Source organism: Porites lutea, chromosome 5 (assembly GCF_958299795.1).
Source record: "Porites lutea chromosome 5, jaPorLute2.1, whole genome shotgun sequence".
NCBI lineage: Eukaryota > Metazoa > Cnidaria > Anthozoa > Scleractinia > Poritidae > Porites > Porites lutea.
In genome coordinates this window covers 42,833,339-42,855,065 of record NC_133205.1, presented here as the reverse complement: position 1 = coordinate 42,855,065, position 21,727 = coordinate 42,833,339, and the positions used below count along the sequence as shown (strand labels likewise).

General features: G+C 39.7%; 2 protein-coding genes across 2 annotated transcripts in view; one reads left to right on the top strand and one right to left on the bottom strand.

Annotated features, from left to right (window-relative positions):
- Positions 1–680: 680 nt before the first annotated feature.
- The window catches only part of LOC140938504 (ATP-dependent RNA helicase A-like), a 30,028-nt gene continuing 8,981 nt past the window's right edge, over positions 681–21,727 (bottom strand). Inside the window, exons 10-30 of the mRNA XM_073387987.1 lie at positions 21,429–21,620; positions 20,857–20,928; positions 20,590–20,731; positions 20,358–20,440; positions 19,462–19,618; positions 19,119–19,213; positions 18,134–18,232; positions 17,510–17,624; positions 16,770–16,867; positions 16,117–16,190; positions 14,955–15,107; positions 13,964–14,124; positions 12,857–12,968; positions 11,999–12,166; positions 11,173–11,260; positions 10,330–10,372; positions 9,407–9,462; positions 8,041–8,208; positions 7,181–7,296; positions 6,074–6,304; positions 681–1,393 (exon numbers count right to left, since the gene is read on the bottom strand). Of these exons, the coding sequence (XP_073244088.1) occupies positions 1,222–1,393; positions 6,074–6,304; positions 7,181–7,296; positions 8,041–8,208; positions 9,407–9,462; positions 10,330–10,372; positions 11,173–11,260; positions 11,999–12,166; positions 12,857–12,968; positions 13,964–14,124; positions 14,955–15,107; positions 16,117–16,190; positions 16,770–16,867; positions 17,510–17,624; positions 18,134–18,232; positions 19,119–19,213; positions 19,462–19,618; positions 20,358–20,440; positions 20,590–20,731; positions 20,857–20,928; positions 21,429–21,620 (2,595 nt within the window). The 3' untranslated portion in view covers positions 681–1,221. The remainder of the gene's footprint in view (positions 1,394–6,073; positions 6,305–7,180; positions 7,297–8,040; positions 8,209–9,406; positions 9,463–10,329; positions 10,373–11,172; positions 11,261–11,998; positions 12,167–12,856; positions 12,969–13,963; positions 14,125–14,954; positions 15,108–16,116; positions 16,191–16,769; positions 16,868–17,509; positions 17,625–18,133; positions 18,233–19,118; positions 19,214–19,461; positions 19,619–20,357; positions 20,441–20,589; positions 20,732–20,856; positions 20,929–21,428; positions 21,621–21,727) is intronic.
- On the top strand, positions 3,400–5,495 carry LOC140938516 (fibrinogen C domain-containing protein 1-A-like). The gene is made up of 3 exons (XM_073388001.1): positions 3,400–3,738; positions 4,032–4,412; positions 4,738–5,495. The coding sequence occupies exons 1-3, from the start codon at positions 3,486–3,488 to the stop codon at positions 4,992–4,994; spliced, it is 891 nt and encodes a 296-aa protein (XP_073244102.1). The 5' UTR covers positions 3,400–3,485; the 3' UTR covers positions 4,995–5,495.

Genomic DNA, 21,727 nt, shown 5'->3' with positions numbered 1-21,727 from the left:
GATGTTCTCTGTATGTGTGTGTACATTTGAAATGGTCTTTGCTTCAGGAAAAATGACGCAGTAAACGCCCCGGTCATCTAGTACTTTGGTCCGTATTAAAATTAAATCTAAGGTCTTTTTGACATTTTTGAGACGTGCAGTTATTGTTCCATTTAAAATTCTACCTTTTGAAAACTGAAAAAAGTGGCACATCTACTTATAATGCAAGAACATAGATTTTTTCTTAGACAATTCGTAGTTCTTTCAATGACATTACAGTTTTTAGACAAAACGTCAAGAGCTGCATCTAACTTGTGCGCTCGATTACAGATCAACAAGAAACGGCCACGCAATTTGCAAAAACCTTAAGATTCACTTGCAAAAATCACTGAACATGCAACGTTGAAAATGTTTAATTTTGGTTTTTGGATTAAGTCTTGTCTGTCGCCTTACGTTTGCTCTTGAGCGACTAGGAAATCGTTTTGCCCATAAAAATCATAGGTGTGTTAAGCACCCTGGAATTCACAGGTTCAGAGCATTGGCTTCCCTAGAATTTTTATTAGCTCACAGCCATGGAATTTGTGGAAATATCACCGTGTAAACGGCCCTGAACACGCAGAACTGAAGGACACACATAAGAATACTTTAAAAGATTCAAACATTACATTAAACTAACACTAACAGTTACCACTCGAAATAAGTCCAATAAATATTTTTATTTCATTTTTCTATTTAATCCATGAACACAAAAATTAAGACAAGTAGTTAACACAGGAATTGTAGCATTTCATTGTAATCGCCAGAAAAGTCAAAGTTAGTACTTAAGAGGCGTAGCCTGGAAAGAAAACGTCCTAAAAACCGTGTTGCTATCTACAAACTTCTTTTATTATGTTGTTACATGAATACAAATATTCATGGCAAGTACAGTGCTCAATACAATGAACTACAAAAGACCCTAGTATAAATTACAAATGTATTGTTCAAAGAGTCTTTCCTTCCAAGTCACTTGTACACCACACAAGTAAAAAAAATTGGATAATAGTACTTTGTGAACTATATTCTCTGAAAAGAAATTTTCTTCCATGTAAACTAAATTCCTGAAAAGCCAAGATGAATAGAACGTTTCTTTACGTCTCCGGCCGAGGAAAACATACGTTTTTAACTAGCTCTTACTGTAAAGTTTATTCTGCACCATGACGCAAAACAGCCAGACTAACTTGTTTTAAAAAGCGGTTTCTGTATCTAAAACTGTCCACCGCGAAATCCACGGAACCCTCCCCGAGGGGGTCCTCCTCGGAATCCACCACCCCGTCCCCCTCGGAATCCACCTCCTTGATTGTTGCCACGGTAATGTCTGGGGCCTTGGTAGCCGCGCCTGGGCGGGGGGCCTCCACGCCCTCCTCTATGCATCAACCTAAGAGAGGACACATCGGGGTTAGTAAAAGAGGTGACCAAAGGTAGAAGGTAATATTGGTCTCTAACGACTCAGCGTAAGAGAATAACTGCAGACCTGTTTCAAGTCAAATCGTGAGAATTCAGAAACATGATGCTTCTGCCTGACAAACCCCCTAAGGAGCAGCCTGCGTGGCAGGTGTTAAAAGGGGAAGGGGGAATTTGGGCGCGTGTGGTCTCGCGCCCTAATTCCCTTCCCCTTCCCTTTCGAACGCCTGCCACGCAGGCTCACCACGAAATAGGAACAAGGTTTTTTGTTAGAGGAATGCTTTAGACGGAACTAGCCAGTTCTTGTCTAGAAGTTGGGAATGAATCATTTCAGTAATCTAGGTTTCAATAAAAGAAAACCCTAGCTTCTCAGCTAACTGAACAAGTATTGTTGGAATAGCCATTTGACTACCGGATTTGGTATGTTATCAGATACTCAAGCACTCTTACTGCAGAAAAGTGGAAAACAGCAGGAACGTCTTCGGTTAGACACAATCTCTTTAAGATATTGACACAGAGCAGGAGGAGCGATAAAACGGTTGTACTGTGAAGATTACTGATAATTAAAAAAAAGAGCTCTCAACACAAACTTTACACGACATATGACTGTGGTTGACAAGAATGATAAAAATACACTTAAACCAAGAGCAATGGCTCCTGCTTACACCTAATTACAATAATGTTGTCATAGAAATATGCACAAAGGAGAAAAGGAAAATGTCATAAGCCGAATAGGAATAAATTAGGCTTCCTAATAAACCACTCTAATCTGCAACACTGATATACGCGTACAGCCATTGCATTTGCATATACGCTTGAAAACCTTTACGTGGCAAATGACTGCATCCCGGAGTGGTTTATTAGTAAGCCTAATAAATCCATATTCGGCTTTTTCCTCTTTTTTAAAACTTGAAAGGTAGGCTCGAACTTTTCGCGTACGTTCCAGAGTACTTCTTCCCTTTATGCCACTACATGAGAAATTTCTGTGATTTGATTGGCTTAGAGCAGTGGTATTTCTGCTTAATTTGAAATACCTACATGTGAAAATTACAACCTTTTGCGGGTGGTAGTATAAACAAATAATAGCATGATTTGTACGTGATATTTGGCGTAAATATCACTCGTGATATTTTAAGATTGTCTTAAGTTTCACTCACCTAACGGCTCGTTAAATTACGTATAACAGTTTTGAAACACCACTCTTGGTATTCATGCCAAAGATCAAATATCACTACAATCATGCTATTACCTATACAAATACAATTTGTCGAAGACTGTTTTTAACAGTTTTAGTGCAATACTATGGTTATGTTTATAGCAAGACCAATCCATTCTGGGCGGATTTCCAAAACCATTAACAATGATATTGGACTTTTAAGTAGTTCTAGGCTCTCGAGAAGTAAAGACTTTCTGATCAAATGCTGATTAACAGAAAAAAAATAGTCAAGTACTATTCAGAAACAATAAAAATTACTTTCCCTATATTCGTCTACTTATATGCCCCTCAAGTATATACTGGTTAAGCTAGAAATACATGCGCTCAATAGAACGAGGAAAATTGGATGCATTGAGACCTGATAAACTAAATCAACTTTCTCTTTACACTGTTAAAATTGGGGCGTCATAAAAACGCTGATTTTTTTAAATTTTACGTCCATTGCGTGCCACTCGTTATCTGAAGTGAAATATACGTCGTTGAAAGGACGCGATTCACTGATTAATTCCACGTTAAAATATGTTCCTATAGAAGCATCTATAGTGGTTTGGACGCGGTATTCAGTATGTCGTTCCCGTTCCTCATCTTCTCTCTTTCAGAATAGTGGAACTAAAATTCAACTTTTCCAGGAACCGTTAAATTTTTCATTTCATGCCCAGTCATCACCTTTCTTCACAGTCCACACTTAACACTGAGATTTGTAATCTACTGACTGATAAGCCTTGATTAAGCGGTCCTAAAATAGATAAAAATCTCATTTCTATGGGCGTAAAATACTCCAGGCTTAAAAGCCTTTGGCAGGCTATCATTTCTGTATTTTCAACAAACTTTGCGCGCACAACTGGACAAAATGAAGGGCTTCATAGAATTTCTTATGCTTTCTTGTTTAGTAACAGCTCTAGCTCACACTCTGGGAAAACCTGCGAAAAGTAACGATGGTTTGAAGGAGAAACGGTCTGATATGAATAACTATTACTATGCAGGCGGACAAAACTGCAACAAAACCGAGCAACAACTCGCCAAAATTATAAAAATGCTAGAAGAAATCAGATCCTCGCCGCCAGAGAACAAAAACGAAACTGGCGTTACCGGTCCGCCGAAGGGTTTGTATATCCAGTCTTTATTAGCTACTCTGTGTAAAATTGACGAAAGTAACAAATTTTATTAGAGAAAGGTGAAAACAAACTTAATTAGTTGGTCTTGTTTTCCTCCACATGATTTGGATTATGTGTTTGACCAATTACATAAGTGAAATTACTGAAATTTTGATGGATCTAAAAAGAGTAATTTGGTCAAATGTAATTTATAGCGAAACAACTGTAAACAGTCTTCACTGTTATCATTATAATCGGTAAACAACACTCATCACTAGTTGATCATTTTTGCCAAATTTCAGTTAACAAGAACTGCGCTGACCTTTACAAGTCTGGCATCAAAATAAGCGGTGTGTACAAAATCAAACCTGATGGTTTGGGTGAATTTGAAGTTTTCTGTGATCAGAAAACAGATCGTGGAGGTTGGACAGTGTTTCAGCGAAGACGAGATGGGTCTGTAGATTTCTACCGAGCTTGGAATGAGTACAAGAATGGCTTTGGCAATCTAAACGGTGAGTTTTGGCTTGGTCTAGACAAGATCCATCGTCTAACTGTTCATGGTGATTACAAGCTTCGTGTAGACTTGGAAGACTTCGAAGGAAACAAGGCGTACGCAGAATACAGCTCATTTGGCGTGACAAGCGAAAAGGCCAAGTACGTGTTGAGTTTGGGAAGTTATTCAGGTAAGATCATATCGTTGTCAATTTATTTCCTTACCTAAAGTAGCTAAAGTAATAGTTTTCACGCAGTAAATGCGTTGCTTTGATCCTGCCAATCTCTTTTTCTCCCCCCTTCCCTTTCCTGTTGTTCCGTCTCGCACTGCTATTTCTTAGTGTGAAGGGTGCCTGTTTTGTTGCCTTTTGCGAGGGGGTTCATGGCTGGGTTGCGCTGTTGTGCCAGCCATATGGGAGCGTTAATCAATCTAGGGGTAGAGAGTGACTGACCGCTAAAAGTGGACTCCCCTAAATAATCTAACAAATCCACGATTTATTGGGGTTGAATTTACAGGAACCGCCGGAGATTCTCTTGCCCCTCACCGTGGTATGGCATTCAGTACCAAGGATCGTGATAACGACAAGTATTCGTCGAACTGTGCCACGTTATATAGAGGCGCTTGGTGGTACAAAAATTGTCACTCTTCCAATCTGAATGGCCTGTACCTTCCAGGTCAGATCGATGCCAAAGGAATGTCATGGTGGGGATGGAAAAAAAGCTACTACTCTTTCAAGAGGTCCGACATGAAGATACGCCCAAAGGACTTTTAAAATGTTGTTTCTATTCCATTCAAATGTAAGACATTGTCAGACAAAAATACATACAATAACCGAAAGAAAGGAATGGACTAAGAAATAACCCTTAAGGTTACGGGGCTGTCTCACGAAAAAGGATGTAGCGTGTTCCGGTTAAACTGCTGATAACTAAAACCCTACATCAAATTTGAGCTGGCTATCTTAAAAAAAAAAAACATCATTTTAAAAAATTGTACTTTCGACTTTTTAAGATTTTTATATGCGAGCGTCGGAATAGTGAAAAGTGAAGCAAGATAAAACAAAAATACAATAATTGAGAGAAACGAATGGACAAAGAAAAAACGGTTAAACATGGTAATGTAATGTGAATGTCCCTTTTCAACGAAATGTGCTTGCTCTCTGTTTGGCTCCACTTTTAACTTGACTGAAATTCAGGAGTGTCGGAGGACATATGCTTCTAACCGTGTTTAAAAATGTAATTCTCACAGATCGAATACTAACGATTAAACAATTGTCTACGAGTCATCAGTTTGCAGTTTCTTCTATTTTTGAAATTTATTTTTAAAATTATTGTTAAAGGCGTGGGAAGGGCAAATGGTCAACTTCAAAAACTCCACGAAGACAAACCGCCAGCTTTTAGCGCTGTTCGAAAACTGCTTCTGACCCCGCTCCATGATGTTTGTCGATGTATCTGGTGACATGTGGATATTTAGGGGTTCACTATCACATAAATATTTGACAGTAAGCTTTTTAAAAATCACGACTCAGTCCCTTTTTTCTTACACGAAAAGCTTATGAGTACTATTGTAGTTGAGTCAGTAAAAGGAGTTAAAAATGTTTACCCCAGTTTTTAAAATTTGCTGAAGCTGGCCCCCAAGTTATTAGCCGCCACAAAAGTTCCCAACTTGCAATCTTTTGTATTCACAAAAAGACCATTATTTAGCCACCTTGGCTTCATAAACATAAAAGGACAATAAATTACAACTTGCCATATTTCCATCTGAAAATGTCCCTGGCAAAACCACAAACAAAAACCGTCCCAGCTAGCAAATGTTCTCGCACGCAGATGCTTTGCTTTTCGTGACATAGCTTACCCTGGGGGATGTCCTCGATGGTGAAACTGGTTTCCCCCGCCGCGGTTTACTCCAAACCATCCGGCATTGGCTCTAGACAGGGACTTCATGACATGAAGGATTTTCTCGTCCATGTGACTTGGTTCGGCGATAATTGAGGGAGTTGTGGCAGCACGAACTAAAAGGAAATCCACCGCGTGGCGTAGAGCTACAATCATGGCGGCTTGATGATGGACGAAACGGAACTGCAACCTGGAAGGATAAAAAATGACGGTAAAGGACAAGGCATACACGAGCCGATGCCGATGATTCGGCCGAAGCATGTTACGATTTCATTGGTAGCTTTTATGCTGTATATCGCCGAGACCAGTGGGGTCCTTACGATTCGACAATGAAAACGTCGCCCCCCCTCCCCCCCCCCCCACAAAAAAACAAACCAAAACAAAAAAACCCTCGCATCCTTTTAAAACTTTTTCGCGATCATTCCAAGCTGCAAGTTAATTAAAAACAACGGAAATTTGTTTGGAGCTAAAGGGAGGGGACTACGTCCTAATTCAGATAGAGATAATAAAATTTATCCCCATGCCGTTCCCGTTCTTCCGTTAACTTAAAATTTAGTCAGTTGAGAACGTAGTTGTACGGGGACGGCAACGAAATTTACAACAAAGCGTAACACTCGTGCAGAGTTGTTATTTTACTTCCTAAACCAATTGTTTTTTGAACGTTCGCGTTCCCGTTCCCGTTGCTGTCGCTGTCGCAGGCTACAATCAGACGGCACCGTAAGAATTTTCGTCCGATTCGTGTGTTTAGGTGTTGTGTTCATACAGAGCCACTTTAACCGTAAGGAAATTAAGACGCCTAGCAGTTCAAAGTTCCGAGTAAACAGAGTGAAACTATTGAACGGTCTTGGGTTGAACGGAGTGTCTGCTAAAATGTTTCAGTCGGTCGAAAATTTGTCCAGTGCCTTGTGAACAAAGCCGTGGTTTCGTAAGGTCGGCCGCAATGCTGCTAGGTACCTCATGCCACATTATCTAGGTCATCATCTAGGTACCCTGTGCCTTTACGTACAAGGCCGTCAAGCGGGTACCCTGTGTGTTTACGCACAAGGCCGTCGCTGTGGCGGCTTACCAGTCGTCCATTCTGACGATACCATTTTCAGATTCCACTTTACTTTGGCTAAACATGAGCAACTGAAGCGGATTCACCATTGTCATCTGCTTACACGACACAGCTCGGGTACGAATCTACAACAGAAAAACAATGCACGAACTTAGCATCATCATCATTCAATGACCGATTATGACAACCTAACGAGTTTGACCGTGAGAAAATTCATGATTTGTGAGCATTCAGAAATATAGCAGTCCCCTTTCACTAGTAGGCATGTCATTTATAAACACAATGCTTCCTCTTTATAAACATAACTGACGAGACTACTACACATTAATGAGTACACGGGTAACTCACTACACAACTGAAGATGGTAAAATGATGAAATGGAGTCTCAAAGAATCATATACACATAATTGCAACAACGTTGTCATAGAAAAATGCAAAAAGGAAAATGTAAAAAGCTAAATAGGAGTAAATAAGACTTAATAATAAACCACTATACGTTGCATTCATTTGCAACATATGCGTACAGCCGTTGGATTTGCATGGGTTATTACGCCTTAAAAACATCTATGCTGCAAATTGACGAATAGCATAGTGGTTTTTTATTAAGCTTAACTAATTCCTATTTGGCGTTTTTCCTTTTTTCATATTTCCTCTTAACAATTTTCTAAGACAACGTTATTGCAATTATTAGGTGTATATAGAACTGAAGTAGGCAAAATTATCCCTAAACGAGAGAGCGGAAATAAATTTCTATAGCACTTCTCCCTGACGAAACATGGAGTGTCTCTTAACTGCACCATCGTGGTCTACACTTATTTGACTGGTTAACGACAGAAACGTATTTACCTAGCAAATTAACCCACACTGACCTTTTCTCCAAATACAAAGAAAGGAGAAGGAAACGTCTGTTCCCTGTTGGAGCAGTTAACTGAAGATTTGTGAATGAGAGCAGCTTTTCCTTCAGTTGTTAGAACTTTGCGCTTCTCCCGGTGAACACAAACATTCGGGTATAAACCAAGGCAAAGCAGCGCAACAACCTGAAACAAAGTTCCACCGAGTCAAGCAGTAACCCAACCAAACTAAAGGCAAACACATGGGTAAGAAAGCACACCCTAGCTCTGGAGGGCCGTTCTCATGTTCGCAGATCGATAAGGCTCCTGAGACGTTTTCGTTGTTTTGGGGGTTTCGCGCCTCACTGTCGCGGCTTCACCGCGATTTCATCAGGAGTAAAGAAAGAAGAAAAAAACTCTGGCGCCACGGTAGAGAACGCATGGCTTTTGTGTGAACCCTTTTACGCCCCACAAGTGTCTAAGCTTAAAACTTGGTGGAGGCAGCGTGGCCGAGTGGTCAGAGCGTCGGACTCGTAATCTGGCGGTCCTGGGTTCGAGTCCCGTTCCGGCCACTTGCTGGATTTGTTCTCGGTCGCCCCGAGTTCAAATCCTCGGCTATGCTTTTAAAATGACCAACTGGTCGCCTTCTGCCGGGTTGGGGTGTTTAATCCTGTTATGTTGTATTTGAATTATTTGTTTCTAAGTATTTGAGTGGAGTGCTGTAAACTAGCTGGATAAGCTAAGTGCACTTTCCACTATAAACAAACCTTTGAACCTTTTTTTTAACAAAAATCTCAATTTCAGTGGATAAAGTCATTAAAAACAAATAGCAGCCAGTAAAGTGCTGCGTTCAAAGGGGTTTCATTTGAATGGTCACACCACAGGAATTCACCAACAAACTCAAACGTTAGAACTATATACTATTTTAATGGTACCATGCTACTGAAGAGGTTTCATTTGCATGGTCACACCACAGAACTTCAACAACAAACTAAAAAGTTAGAACTATGTACTATTACATCATAGGATTTCATCCACAGACTTAAAAGTTAGAACTACATACTAAATAAATAGTACCATGTGACTTTTCACACCCCCCTACTTTTACCCGAAGCCCGTCTGTATCGTTAAGCGCTCGATCCTGAAGATCTAACGAAACATGGGAGAACGTAAACAGTCTGCATGTGAAAACACCGTTAAAGGAGTTTCTTTTGTACGATCACACCACATGAAGCTAGATGATTTCACCGACAGACTCAAACTTTAGAGAGCCACTGTTCCATTACTATCTTTGGCACCGAAAAAACTGATATCTTAAGGCCTTTGCAGAGAACTTTTGAGATGGTTAACGAGACACTGTGATATTTCAGTATTGTGTGTTCTGTTATTTGTAAATTATTCTTACCATATCGAGCTTGGAATCTGGTCCACTATAGTTGAATGGTTGAGGATGCATGCATTCTGATTCAAGATTGAAGCGACGTTAGGTTAGCAACAACACCTGCCATCTTTGATAACAACAGTTCCTTTCTAGGCTTTTTTAAATATAAATCAAGATCGAAAGTGCTAAAACCTGCCATAGTGGGAAGTAGAGGCACGCTGTGCACGGTTATTAAGTCATAGTGGTAGCTTTTTCAATGATGTCTATAGTAGGTCCTGGGTTCTGAATAAGGGAGGACTCGAACGTATAAGGGGAATAGATGGCTCCAATCTGGGATGGCACGTGGCATTGAGGATATAGAACAGTTTACGTGTGCTTGGACATTTCTCACCCACTTCCGACCTGGACAATTTTAATCAAGAGGGTTAGGTGGCTTATAGTCCCTCCGTTCTTCCAGTCTGTCAACGACGAGATTACGAAAGGTTTCCTCTTATCAAAAGTGTTCATAAAAAGGATTGGTCCGGTTCAAATCTCGGAGATGACGCCATGTGTCTTGAGTGTGTTATTGGTTCTAGCTGTGGTTCAGGTATATTTCACACTATTTATACAACAATTGAAAGATAAAAGTCCACAAATACAGATTTCTTAACAACTGAAATAAATAAAATAAAACACAGATAATACTATAGTGGACGTGTGAGGCGACAAACGTAGCATCTGCTTTCGTGTTGGGCAGCACGAAAGCAGATGTTCCGAGGGTTTTTCTCCGGGTACCCCTGTCTTCTTCTCTTCTCAAAAACAATTCTAGACTTGTGTTAGATCGGGAACGTGGTAGACGAAGAACTATGTTTCCTCTTTTCTTTTCACGTGATAAATATAAGACAATTCAGAAAACAATAGAAACGAGAAAGAAAGGAAAAAAAGAACAAAAAAGAGTAAAAACATACCATCAGGAAATCCAGCGTTGCAAAGTAAGTCTTTAAGTTGCAGCTGTAATAAAAAAAAAAAAAAAAAGTTCCAGTACTGGATTCAAGTCAGGATATACAGATTTCGTATTAAACAATGATCAAAAATAAGAAATAAGCACAAACAGACACGAGGGACTGAGGAATAAGGCAGGTCAATGAACTCCTTTGGTATGGCTAAGAAAAATGGCACCAGGAGAGAAAAAGAAACAATACAGAGTTTACTAAACAACGACAGCGACGTCAAATCACGTGAGAAGGTTTCACGAAGGTTTAATAAACAAATCAACGCTGCACACACCTAATCTCATCTTTAGGTTTCCTTTACGACGTTTCATAGCGACAACTTTGCGCTGTCTTTTTGAATATGGATGCGGCTCCTAACAACTTAACTCCAGCTTGACGAATTGCGCCAGTAATGCGAATGCAAGCGTATTTATTTTCTCTGCCGTCGCTGAGGTTTCGTCAGCTCCCATATGCGCGTCCCGCGCAAGATTCAAAGCAATGACTTCTCAAACGCATGGTGGCATTGTATCCAGCAGTGAGACTTGTGGAGCGCGCGCGATGTATGACATGCGTTATTGACCAGTCGAGGTCAAGAAAGACAGCTGGATATTGCCCACCACGTTCGTTTTGGTCAGTAAAGGATCGATTTATTATATGGCCAAGAGAACTTTTTTCTTGCGGGACTAACGCGGGAAATCCCTAGCAGGCACGATAGAACCATCTCTCTCGTTCGGGTAGCCAATCAGAACACAGGATTCGCTTCATCTTGCCCGATCGCGGTACCAGCCATGTAACAGTGCGCATTGGATTTGACCTTACCTTAGCTTCCGCTGTCATGCGCAAAGTGGACATGTTCAACTGACGACTCTCACAAAACTGGTACTCTGCAGATTCATCCTCCACCGACCTGAAAACACCACCAACAAATTTAAAGCTTTCCACAAGAATTCGGAAGAAATATCAAGGTGAATTTCGTCAAATATTATTGATCATTTACCCTGGGTGCCAGAGACTTTACATGCGCAAGGTTCCGATTTCGGTCACCGCTCGTGAAGATCTGTCGGCCTGCGGTTTTTGAGTCACGTTTAGAGTCACTTTTACGGCAAACGGCAAACGGCAAACGTACGATTCAATTTGAGAATTAATCAAAATGGAAAATAAGCAGATAAAAACTGTCCAGAACAATTTCTTTGGATAAAGTTAGCGTGAAACAATTTGTTTTTGTATCGGAAGTAATAAACAGTAAGCGACTATTTTAAAGGGGAAAACTTGGTCACGTGGCAAAAATTCGCGTTTGCCGTTTGACGTGGCGTATACGTGAAGCTAAAACTCTCTAATCACTCTAAGGAAGCACCTAAACGCAAGCGAGAAACAAACCTCTGGTACCCAGGATATTGATGAGATTCAAATCAAATACTCGACACGGTGCTTCAGCCGACGTCCAAACACCTCGAAGTCGGTGTAAAAGAACTTCGGTGCGCCTTGATGTCTTTTAGACCCACTTCTCGGTGTCTGCATTCTCCACTCATCGACAACGAATCGAAGAGCTAAATTATCGACTGAAAATTGCACAATGGAGGAGCTAAAATTGCAATGAGCCAAACAAAAACGACCGCAGCAACACAGATGTCGAAAGGTAATTTACCTGGCATCTTCCCAAGCCTGATACGCGCTAAGAAGTGCAATATGGTCACTGTGGCGTGTTCCTGAAAACTGCCTATGTACCCAGCCCAGTCTCTTGCGGTCAGATGGTGTCTCGAATGGCTCAGGGAAGCTGGTACTAGCCGCTATAGTACACATAGCATCTCCACAGCTGAAGGATAATTAATAAAAAGCATATTAAACTGGAACCCAAATATTTTAGCTAGATTATTGTCAAAACTTTTGCGATTGGTAGGTCACATCTCCCTCTGTATCACTTTGGACCTAAGAGGTCAAATGTCGGATGTCAAATCTAGGATCTCAGAAGTCGGAAGAAGGACGGTATATATAAGCTTCCGCATAAGAGATACCACGGTTCCAACAAAGTGCATACTCCAGTCCGTCTCTTTGGTGTACATATTAGGTAGATTTAACAGCTTTTAAACACCGACTAGAAAATCCTTAACTCGAAGCGAATCATTAGTAAAAAGTGACGCAATTCATACACTGACCTTGCTAAATATAAATTCAAAACAAAACCGCCGACACTGTTGATTATTAAATGTCTGTTGAATCATTGATTTAAGACGAACGGAATTTTGTAGAGAAAAAAATAAGTAACACAATAAGGAAACAACGATTACTAAAAAAGAAGGTTTTTCCTTTGTAACATTCTTTCATACATAGGGAGGTTTTTCGCAGAGGGCAATTTTCAAGATTAACTTGTTTTCAGCGTCAATAGGTGAGACAAATAGAGAGAACGTTAGTGATGAAGCAAGGAGCCGAAGAGAGATGAGTGGGAGCAAAAAAAAAAAAGAGAGAATGAAAGAAAGAAAGAAAGAAAGAAAGAAAACAAACTTACTGAAAGATGCAACCCAGTATAATCATCTTTCCTAGGCGTGGTTCAATAGGCAGCTTGGCCAGAAGGTAGCCGAGTGGTGTAAGGTTCATGTTTTTATCCAAAGCTTCCATATCTAAACAACATACAATCAACACAGGTTAAAGGGAACCTCCACTTCAACAAAAAGATAACTTTAAATCACAGGAAATAACTGTTACAGTCAAGTCAATCTAAAATATTTTTAAAGAAAACGTTTGTATCCGAAAGAAATAAGTTTTAGATTCGCCTATTTTTGTTTTCAAATTTTGCGGGCGTCGCCATCTTGAATAATTGTGAAGTGTTACGGTTGCCCTATTGTTATTAAACAAAAGCTCTTTGTGTCAGAACAAAAGAGCAACCGTAACACGTCACAATTATTCAAGATGGCGGCGCCCGCGAAATTTGAAAGTGAAAATAAGCGATTTTAAAATTCACTTTTCCTGATATAAACACTTTTTTTAAGGACAAATTTCGAACAAATTTGTTTATCAACATAATTTTATTCGATTTTTCTGTAGTAAGAGTGGAGGTTCCCTTTAATACATGGGCCACTGCTTCAAAATTTTAATGTGGGCTACAAAAATTCGAGAATGGCGACGATTCTCTCTCGGTGCAAATTTAACTCGTTTTCACGCAAGCTACTTATTTCATTTTCACGTTAAAACTGTGATATCTCACACATAAATTGGAGTCTCGAACCGTAATTTATTAATCTGTAATTACTTCTAGTTTACAAAGTGTACTAACACTGCGCGCGTAGCGCGGAATGAGAGAGTAACGAAACACGAATGACATCAATGGGAAAATGTTTACTTCGTTTTGTTCAACGTGGCGCACAGTTTTTAACACGTTTGAAGGAGTTATTCCAGATTAAGCAAAAGAAGTCCTTGAAAATGACAAGAGGCCTTTTCCAAAAAAGAAAAATAAGAATCCGAGACCAAGAAGAGCATTGATGACTCAGAAAAAGCCAAAATGGAAGAAGAAATTCTTAACTAGCCGAGCGCTACAAGGCGAGCTTCTAGGTGTTCGCTTTTGTCATCACAAAAAACACCTACTGCTCTGATGAGAGAAAGTGTGAAGCCGTCTTACCTTTGAGTAGTGCAACAGATTCTGCTACAGCATCCAGCGGTGGAGGCTCAATAGCTTTGTTCAAAAACGCCCCAATATCTCCAAGTTTGAGAAGCTTGATGGTGAGAGCCAGTTCATGAAGAGGGGTGCGGAGTATCTCGGGCGTGGCATGTTCAGCAAGTCTGTAAATTATAGCCACAGCTTTCGATAAATACAACTACATAAGTTGATTATTACCTCCACTCCCAAATTTTCTCTATCGAGAACATACATCACGTAACTAAGGTAAATAATGTTCAATATCAGGAAGGGTCAACTTCTTTATCTTTAGACCAGTATTGAATTATTAAAATTCACACTTTCCTTCACGGCAGAGGAGTATAAAAGAAAAGAAATGAATTACTCGTCCTTGAATCTCAATGCGACCACTTTTGTTTTATATCCTTCAGCCTTGGGGCCAATAATGAATTTAATTAACTCGAAATTGGGCTTTTACAATACTCATCATAACTATAATAGAATTCCCAAATATGATTGGCTATCAACTGTCCTCATTTCAGCATTAATAGGACACTATGCGTCATGCCTAAGTAATTGGACAGTAACCGCCATCGCGGGAATTGAATGCTCTTGGAAAAGATTTTATTTTAATTTTAACAAAACCTTAACATATCACAAATTTTGTCCTAGTTATAATTAATGGGTAACAGAACTTGGTGTCGTCCAATTCGGTCTGTAATCATACTCGTGATTAAACAAATTGGACTCACGCTACGTGGTCATCCGATTTTGTTAATCACTTGCATGATTACGGACCGAGCTGGACACTACTCAGTCCTATTACCATTACTAACAAACTTTGAAGTATTCCCTTGCATGCATGTACAATGATGCAGAGAACGTCCGACGTATGAATTAGACAAACGCGGACAATTTCTGAAATGAAAGCTAGCCTCCTAATCGCGGCAAGTATTCATTGGTATATTCATTTTATAAGATTTTCCAAACTTACCTTGAAGCTCGTGTTCTACTGCACAAATGAAAAGCAAACCCAGGCCTCACTCTGCCCGCTCGGCCACGCCTTTGTTCCATGTTAGTCCTGGATGCCCACACTGTTGCATAGTTTGTCATGTTATTATGAGACGTGAACAACTTCACTTTAGCCCTGACAGGAAAACAAAATACATTTTCGTTGTTTTCAGGGTAGCCTACATGAATAAAGTTAACAACAGGCTGTTTTTGTAACCTTCCCACAGCGTTGCCAACAAATTTGGTAGCATTTAATACGGGCAATGCGGCGGAGCCCAACTGAACCTATTTGATGTCTACGCAAGTTATGGACGTGGTCCTCGTAATTATATCTACCAGGTACAATATATTATGTTGTTTAAAAGCTTCAAGAAGGTACAACCATTCTTCCACTTAACGACACACCGAAACGCTAAGTTTCAGATCTATAGCGGACATTCTCAGGACATTTTCTCTCACGCGGAAAACCTCTTAAAGAACGATGTGAAAACTATTATTTGCAATCAGTTTTTGCATCAGATAAAAACATGGTGTGCATGCATCATAACGGAACCCTATCTCTTGTAAGATAACATGAAATACATTTTTTGAACAGACCCGAACCAGAAAATGTTGGGGAACCAGTTAAACGGAAGATGTTTTTATCACAGCAGGCAAGGAATATAGGTTCCATCGGCAGGGGGTGTGGAAGGGGGGAGGAGTTCTAGGTCAAACGGCGTTTCAACGTTCAGTTTGTTTTGTTGCCATCCATCATTGGCTGACCTGCCCCTCCCACCCACCTTTCATGTGTTTTGGGGGTTGTATTAGCATCTGCAGAAGTGCCAAAGTTACAGTTGATGTTCGATCTAGTCTCCGTTCGTGCGGTTAGCCGTTTTTTTAGCTCTTTTGTACAGTGATATTAGCGATTTATGGTGTTGATATTAAAGGTCGCAGGCTGTATGTTTGGATTGGCATGGCTCCCCGTTGTAGGTGAGAACGTGCATTTATATCCTTGGCAATTCAATAACTTCACAAGAATTCCACAGAACATTGCACTAAATAGGAACTTTTATGTACCACGCGTTTAAGGTATTTTTCTCTCGTTTGTAGAGAACGTAAGGCATCTCTAAATATTTGATTCAACGCAACAGTTCTTTGTAACGTACTTGCAAGAGTCAATGACGAAAACAACATCGTCAATGGTGATGCTTGTTTCAGCAATGTTGGTAGAGAGAATGATCTACAAGACACCAAACAAACCTCAATCAATATTCACAAAGACAAAACGTGATTGAACTACAGTTAAACCTCCATTAAGCGGCCAGTAATCAAAATCCTGAAATAACTAGACAAAAGAATGGGAAATTAAACCTCTGTTAAGCAGCTGTGGCCACCTTTTGACGCTCCAACGAGAGTTCTCCCACTGTTGTCATGAAGGCCATCAAGCGCCTGATTCACTAAGTTTGGTTTCATTTTGAGAATATGATGAAGGAAAATACAGTGCGAGATAGATGATGACGACCGATTGAGGACCAGTAATGCTTCTCCCGTAGCAGATTTGTTTCAAAATAATTGATGTTTCTCCTAAAGATTATGCTAATTTATGATGAACCTCTATTGAGCGGCCAACCTGCATTAAGCTGCCACTTGCCAGTACCCTGAGGGTGGCCGCTTAATGGCCGATCAACTGTATCATTCTTTGAATACATCGTTCGGCCGCCCTGCCGCTACAGTACAGACCAGCCTAGATCCAAGCTGCCTTCTTCTTTAGCACATTTTACTGTTTGCTAATAAACTAAACCATCTTCTCAAGACGCACCTTTGTGACTCCCTGTGGTACAGGCTCAAACACTCTGCGTTGATCTTCCCTGGGGATCTGAGAATGAAGAGGTAGCAGACGATACCTGCTACTTACCCCTGAAATATCACAAAATTAAATCACTTGAGACAGGAGTTGATAACACGGAGCTGGCAACTTCCTTGTGCTCGTGTCAAGGACTTTTCACCAACCAGTTTATTTTTAAAACGATTTTGGAGCAAATTTAGTCGGTAAAACCTACAGACCTGAAATGGTATTTTTTTGAAAATGACGTTGGGTTTCTTTCATATCTTATACTTCGAATGCGCTCATAGACGAAGCGAAGCTCCGACTTTCCCGGGAATAATTGCCTGTGAAAACTTCGTGACAGGCCTATCAAGGGAGTTGCTTGCTCCAAGTAATGGGTTCCTGCTTGAGTGGATTGAGGTCCTTAAAGTTAACACCAAAGCTCATGACTCACGTGGCAAAATTAAGGTTTAAAATTAGCGCAGTTGACGACTAGATGTATTTTTGGTGCTACAAATAGTAATTTGTATGCACAATATGCTATGGTGAACAATAAGGCTACATAGAGCTGTTACAAGCATGATACAATAATACACTGATTGCTTCAGTTGTTCTTTTCCCTTCCTTGCATCGGCCTCAAAGAGCACGAATTCCATCCGCATTAAATTCCTCGCAAGTCAATCTATGGTTGATAGCAGGTTTTAATTAGATGATAACACTAAATGTACTCTTACCAAACTGTGGATGCATCTTAAGGTGTTTGTGCAGTGCAAATATTAAATTCCACCCTGGTAGAAAGATAAGCACAGCTCCAGGGATGTTCAGGCCAGAGACGTAGTTCAATAGTGCCTATAACAATCAAGAATATAGTATACTGAAAATTGCCAAAACTCAACGTTTGCCAAAATCTGCATCATTGCATGTAACTAAAAATGACTGTTTACCGCTAGCTTAACACGCTGAAAACAGCCATCAACCCCCCTAGTCACTTTTAAAAAATGTTCCGTTGGAGGGAATATCATGGACGTTTAGAACCATTTTGCCTATTTTTCATTTCATTCTTCCACCATCTCTGGAACTAAAAGAAAGTTATCAAGTTAAGATCAACTGTCAATGAAAAATAACCAATCTCCTCACTAAGCAATCCAATCTTTTACAGAAAAGATTTTCAAGGAGACGTCGAGTTTTCCCTTATTAAAACAACTTCATTTTAGGCTTCAAATTAATACTAAGAAAAGATGAAGATCTACTTGATGTAATGTTACTTAAATTAAACACGTTTATATGTATTTCATGTACAACAAAAAGAATCAGAAATCTTCCTTTAAAAAATTAGGTCAGCAGTGAAAAATCTTTACCTCAACAAGCTCAAAAGACATTTCCTTTTCACTGAGTTGTGCCAGTGCATTCTTGGTTTGAAATGAATAATCGTCACTGCACATCATGTTACAGTTTTCCTATGGTAAAAGAAAAAAAATCGAGTTTTCAACGTATCCTTGTGAATCCCTTTCAAAAATAAACCTCCCCTGTCAGTAAGCCGTCTGGGGCACAGTATGGTGGCCTGGTCAGCCTCACAGTCCAGATCTCAGCCCCAGTTGTTCAAACGGATCAATTTAGGTTTCCGGGAAACTGCCCACCTACCCCTCCCCTAACCCAACATTTTGCCCCAAGTAAGACGCAAATATCAACGTTGAGTTAGGGGAGGGGTAGGTGGGTAGTTTCCCAGAAACCTAATCAAACTTTGGATACGCCATCTGGCCCCAGTTGTTCGAAAAGTGGACAGCGCTATCCACTGGATAAGTTACTATCCACTGGATAGCGCAATCCTCTGGATAGTGATTTATCCGGTGGATAGCGCTATCCAACTTTTAAACAACCGGGGCCTGAAGGATAAATAGCTATCCAGTAGACAGGTACCAAAAATGACACAATAGAAGCCCCTCTCTTGATTAAAAAGAGTTTGCGCATTGCATCTTGTTCAGTGTTAAGTTCAAAGTAAGGATTCTGACAACGAAGTTGAGATAAAAAAAAAACGATATGGATCTCTAAATGGCCTGGGCGTATCAATGGATGGACCATAAATTCCGCTATTTGTACACTGTGGTCATATGTTCGCTGAAGGCATGTAAGTTTTGTATAGTTTTTTGACAGTTATGAGAATAAACGCTTCTCTCTCTTTTAAACGCCTCCTATCCCGCTTGGTCTCCTGGGTGTTTATTACTGAGTAGGCATACAAATTGCGACATTAACTAGAGAGATTTGTCAAGTGGATAACGCTATCCACTACTGTATGAATGTGAGAATCATCTGGACCATGTTAGGTTTTCTGTCCTCTTATCTCACCTCCTCATCATCTTCTGTTTCATCTTTCTTTTTCTTTTTCTCAGGGAGAGGTGGGACAAAACTCAACATTTGAATTACATCTTCAAGATAATATTCTATAAAACAAACAGAAAAAGATTATACGGATTAAACTGTCAAGGTCTTCTGCTCACAAAAACTGTATTTTAAGATTAGAATGAATAACAATCAGTGAACTGTGGTGCTCTCATATTCTTTTGAATGGGTTATGCTAATATTAGGTCTGACACAAAGTCTCAAAAGGTCCTCTTGCATCCACATTCTGGCTACAGAAATCTGGTAGTAGGATTGGTTGCTTCACAAACAAACAAAAAGGTTGTATTACCTTGTACTGGAAATGATCTTCCTTCTATTTCTACAATGGGGCAGTTTCCAAAGTACTCTGTAAACATCTGAGTGTCAATTGTGGCTGACATAAGAATGACTCGCAAGTTGGGGTAAGCTTGAACCATGCCTCGCAAGATGACCAAAACAAAATCAGTCTGTAGTGATACAATAAAGATTATTTTGTTATTAACACTAAGGAGACACTCTTTTATCTTTGTGACATGTTTATAGTCCAAAAACAGCTCAAAATTTAAGGCCCACCTTAATCCTACAAGCTCTGTAACCAAACGTTTTTGTTTTGAAAAACTTGTATTGCTTAATGTTGCAATCTGATTAGATGGTTTTTGTATATGATGTATATATTTAGTGTGAAAGGGGACTTTTTACAAAGTTTTGACTAATTTGCACTACATCAATGAAATATTCTTTGTTGTTACCATTGATTATTTTGGTCATATGAAACATCTTTACAACATGACACTGACCATCAACTTTCCCTTACCTTTATCATGTTTTGAAAAACTTGTATTGCTTAATGTTGCAATCTGATTAGATGGTTTTTGTATATGATGTATATATTTAGTGTGAAAGGGGACTTTTTACAAAGTTTTGACTAATTTGCACTACATCAATGAAATATTCTTTGTTGTTACCATTGATTATTTTGGTCATATGAAACATCTTTACAACATGACACTGACCATCAACTTTCCCTTACCTTTATCATGCCTTCTTCACTTTAAACTTATTATCAATTGAATGCATACTAGAATGGCTTAACTCACAACATCCTTGAGCTTGCTCTCGAACTTCCTTTAAAAGTTATGAAAACCCCAGTGCAATACCCAAACCTATTGCAGCAGACCAAGAATTTCCGACTCAAATGCCACTTACATTTATGTCTCGTTCATGAATCTCATCCACAATGACATGAGAAATACCATGAAGGCCATTTTCAAGTTTCCTAAGGAGGACACCTGAGGGACAATGAAACAATGCCAGTAAATACGCCGTAGGCTACTGTCTACTAACAATGTTGACCATTAAAATAGAAGTAAAAATAAAAACATGGTTCCACCATGGCAAAAGTGGTATCCTAATAATACTAGACAGTGAGTGAACTTACCAACTGTACAGAACAGCATGGAGGCATGGCTTCTGGGAAGAACAGTATCGAATCTCACAGAGTACCCAACACTGCTACCAAGTATTTCAGCTCTTTCACTTGCTACTCTTTCTGCTACACTCACTGCACTGATACGCCTGGGCTGTTACATAAATAATGGCACATTAAGTATTACTGATCTGTTTGGCAGCATAACAAATAGAATAATGTAACTTGCACTCCATGCTCAGCGTAAGAAGTTTTGCTCGTTTAATCATTATGACTGACCTGTGTGACTGTGATACAACATTCTGCACCATGACATGTCTCAATATAATCATCCAATATGTACTGAGGAACCTGCAATAACAGTTATCAACATGCTGTCACAATGGTCCTCTGTACATGCTGAAAAGTGCCAGGGAAATTACAGAAACCAAATGGCATAAAATATAAGCATATTAAAAAGGTTCTGTAAGCTCAATTACAGACACAAAAGGGCATTAATTTAGTAAGAGTGCTGAAAGGTACATGGAGCAGTTCAGAGAACAAAACGTACTCCAACAAACTTAAATAAGTGTGTGGCAGGAGAGCATCCCCCTAAGAAGGAATGCTGAAAGGCTGCTACACATTACAGATTTAGCGTTATCCAGGTAAGAGTTCTGAAGGGTGCTTGGGACACATCAGAAACCAAATGGTAGCACAAACAAATGATACAGGTATGCTGAAAATATGCTACAAGTTGGATAGAGACAAAAAGGAGCAGTACGAAAGTAAGGGCATGTGTAGGTGAAAGGAATATTACAAAAAACGTGTACCAAAATGAGATCAAGATGAGCAATTAATACTATCCTACAAACCTGGGTAGTTTTTCCACATCCAGTTGCACCTTTAACAACGATAACTCTGCTTCTCTTGACAGCTTCAATCAGGGCTGTCTTGTATTGAAAAACTGGCAGCTGGCTACGCTGTTCCAACATGTGGTTGTATGCATCATTTTGGTGCTTTTCCCTGTACTCATTTAGGTAATCCTGACTTGTTAGAAGAGGTTCCTGGATTACATGAAACATGTGACATAGATATAGCTTAGTTATAACAGATGACCTATTCAAAGTACAAACAACTTCATGTTAATATTGGGAAGTTTATTCAACCACAG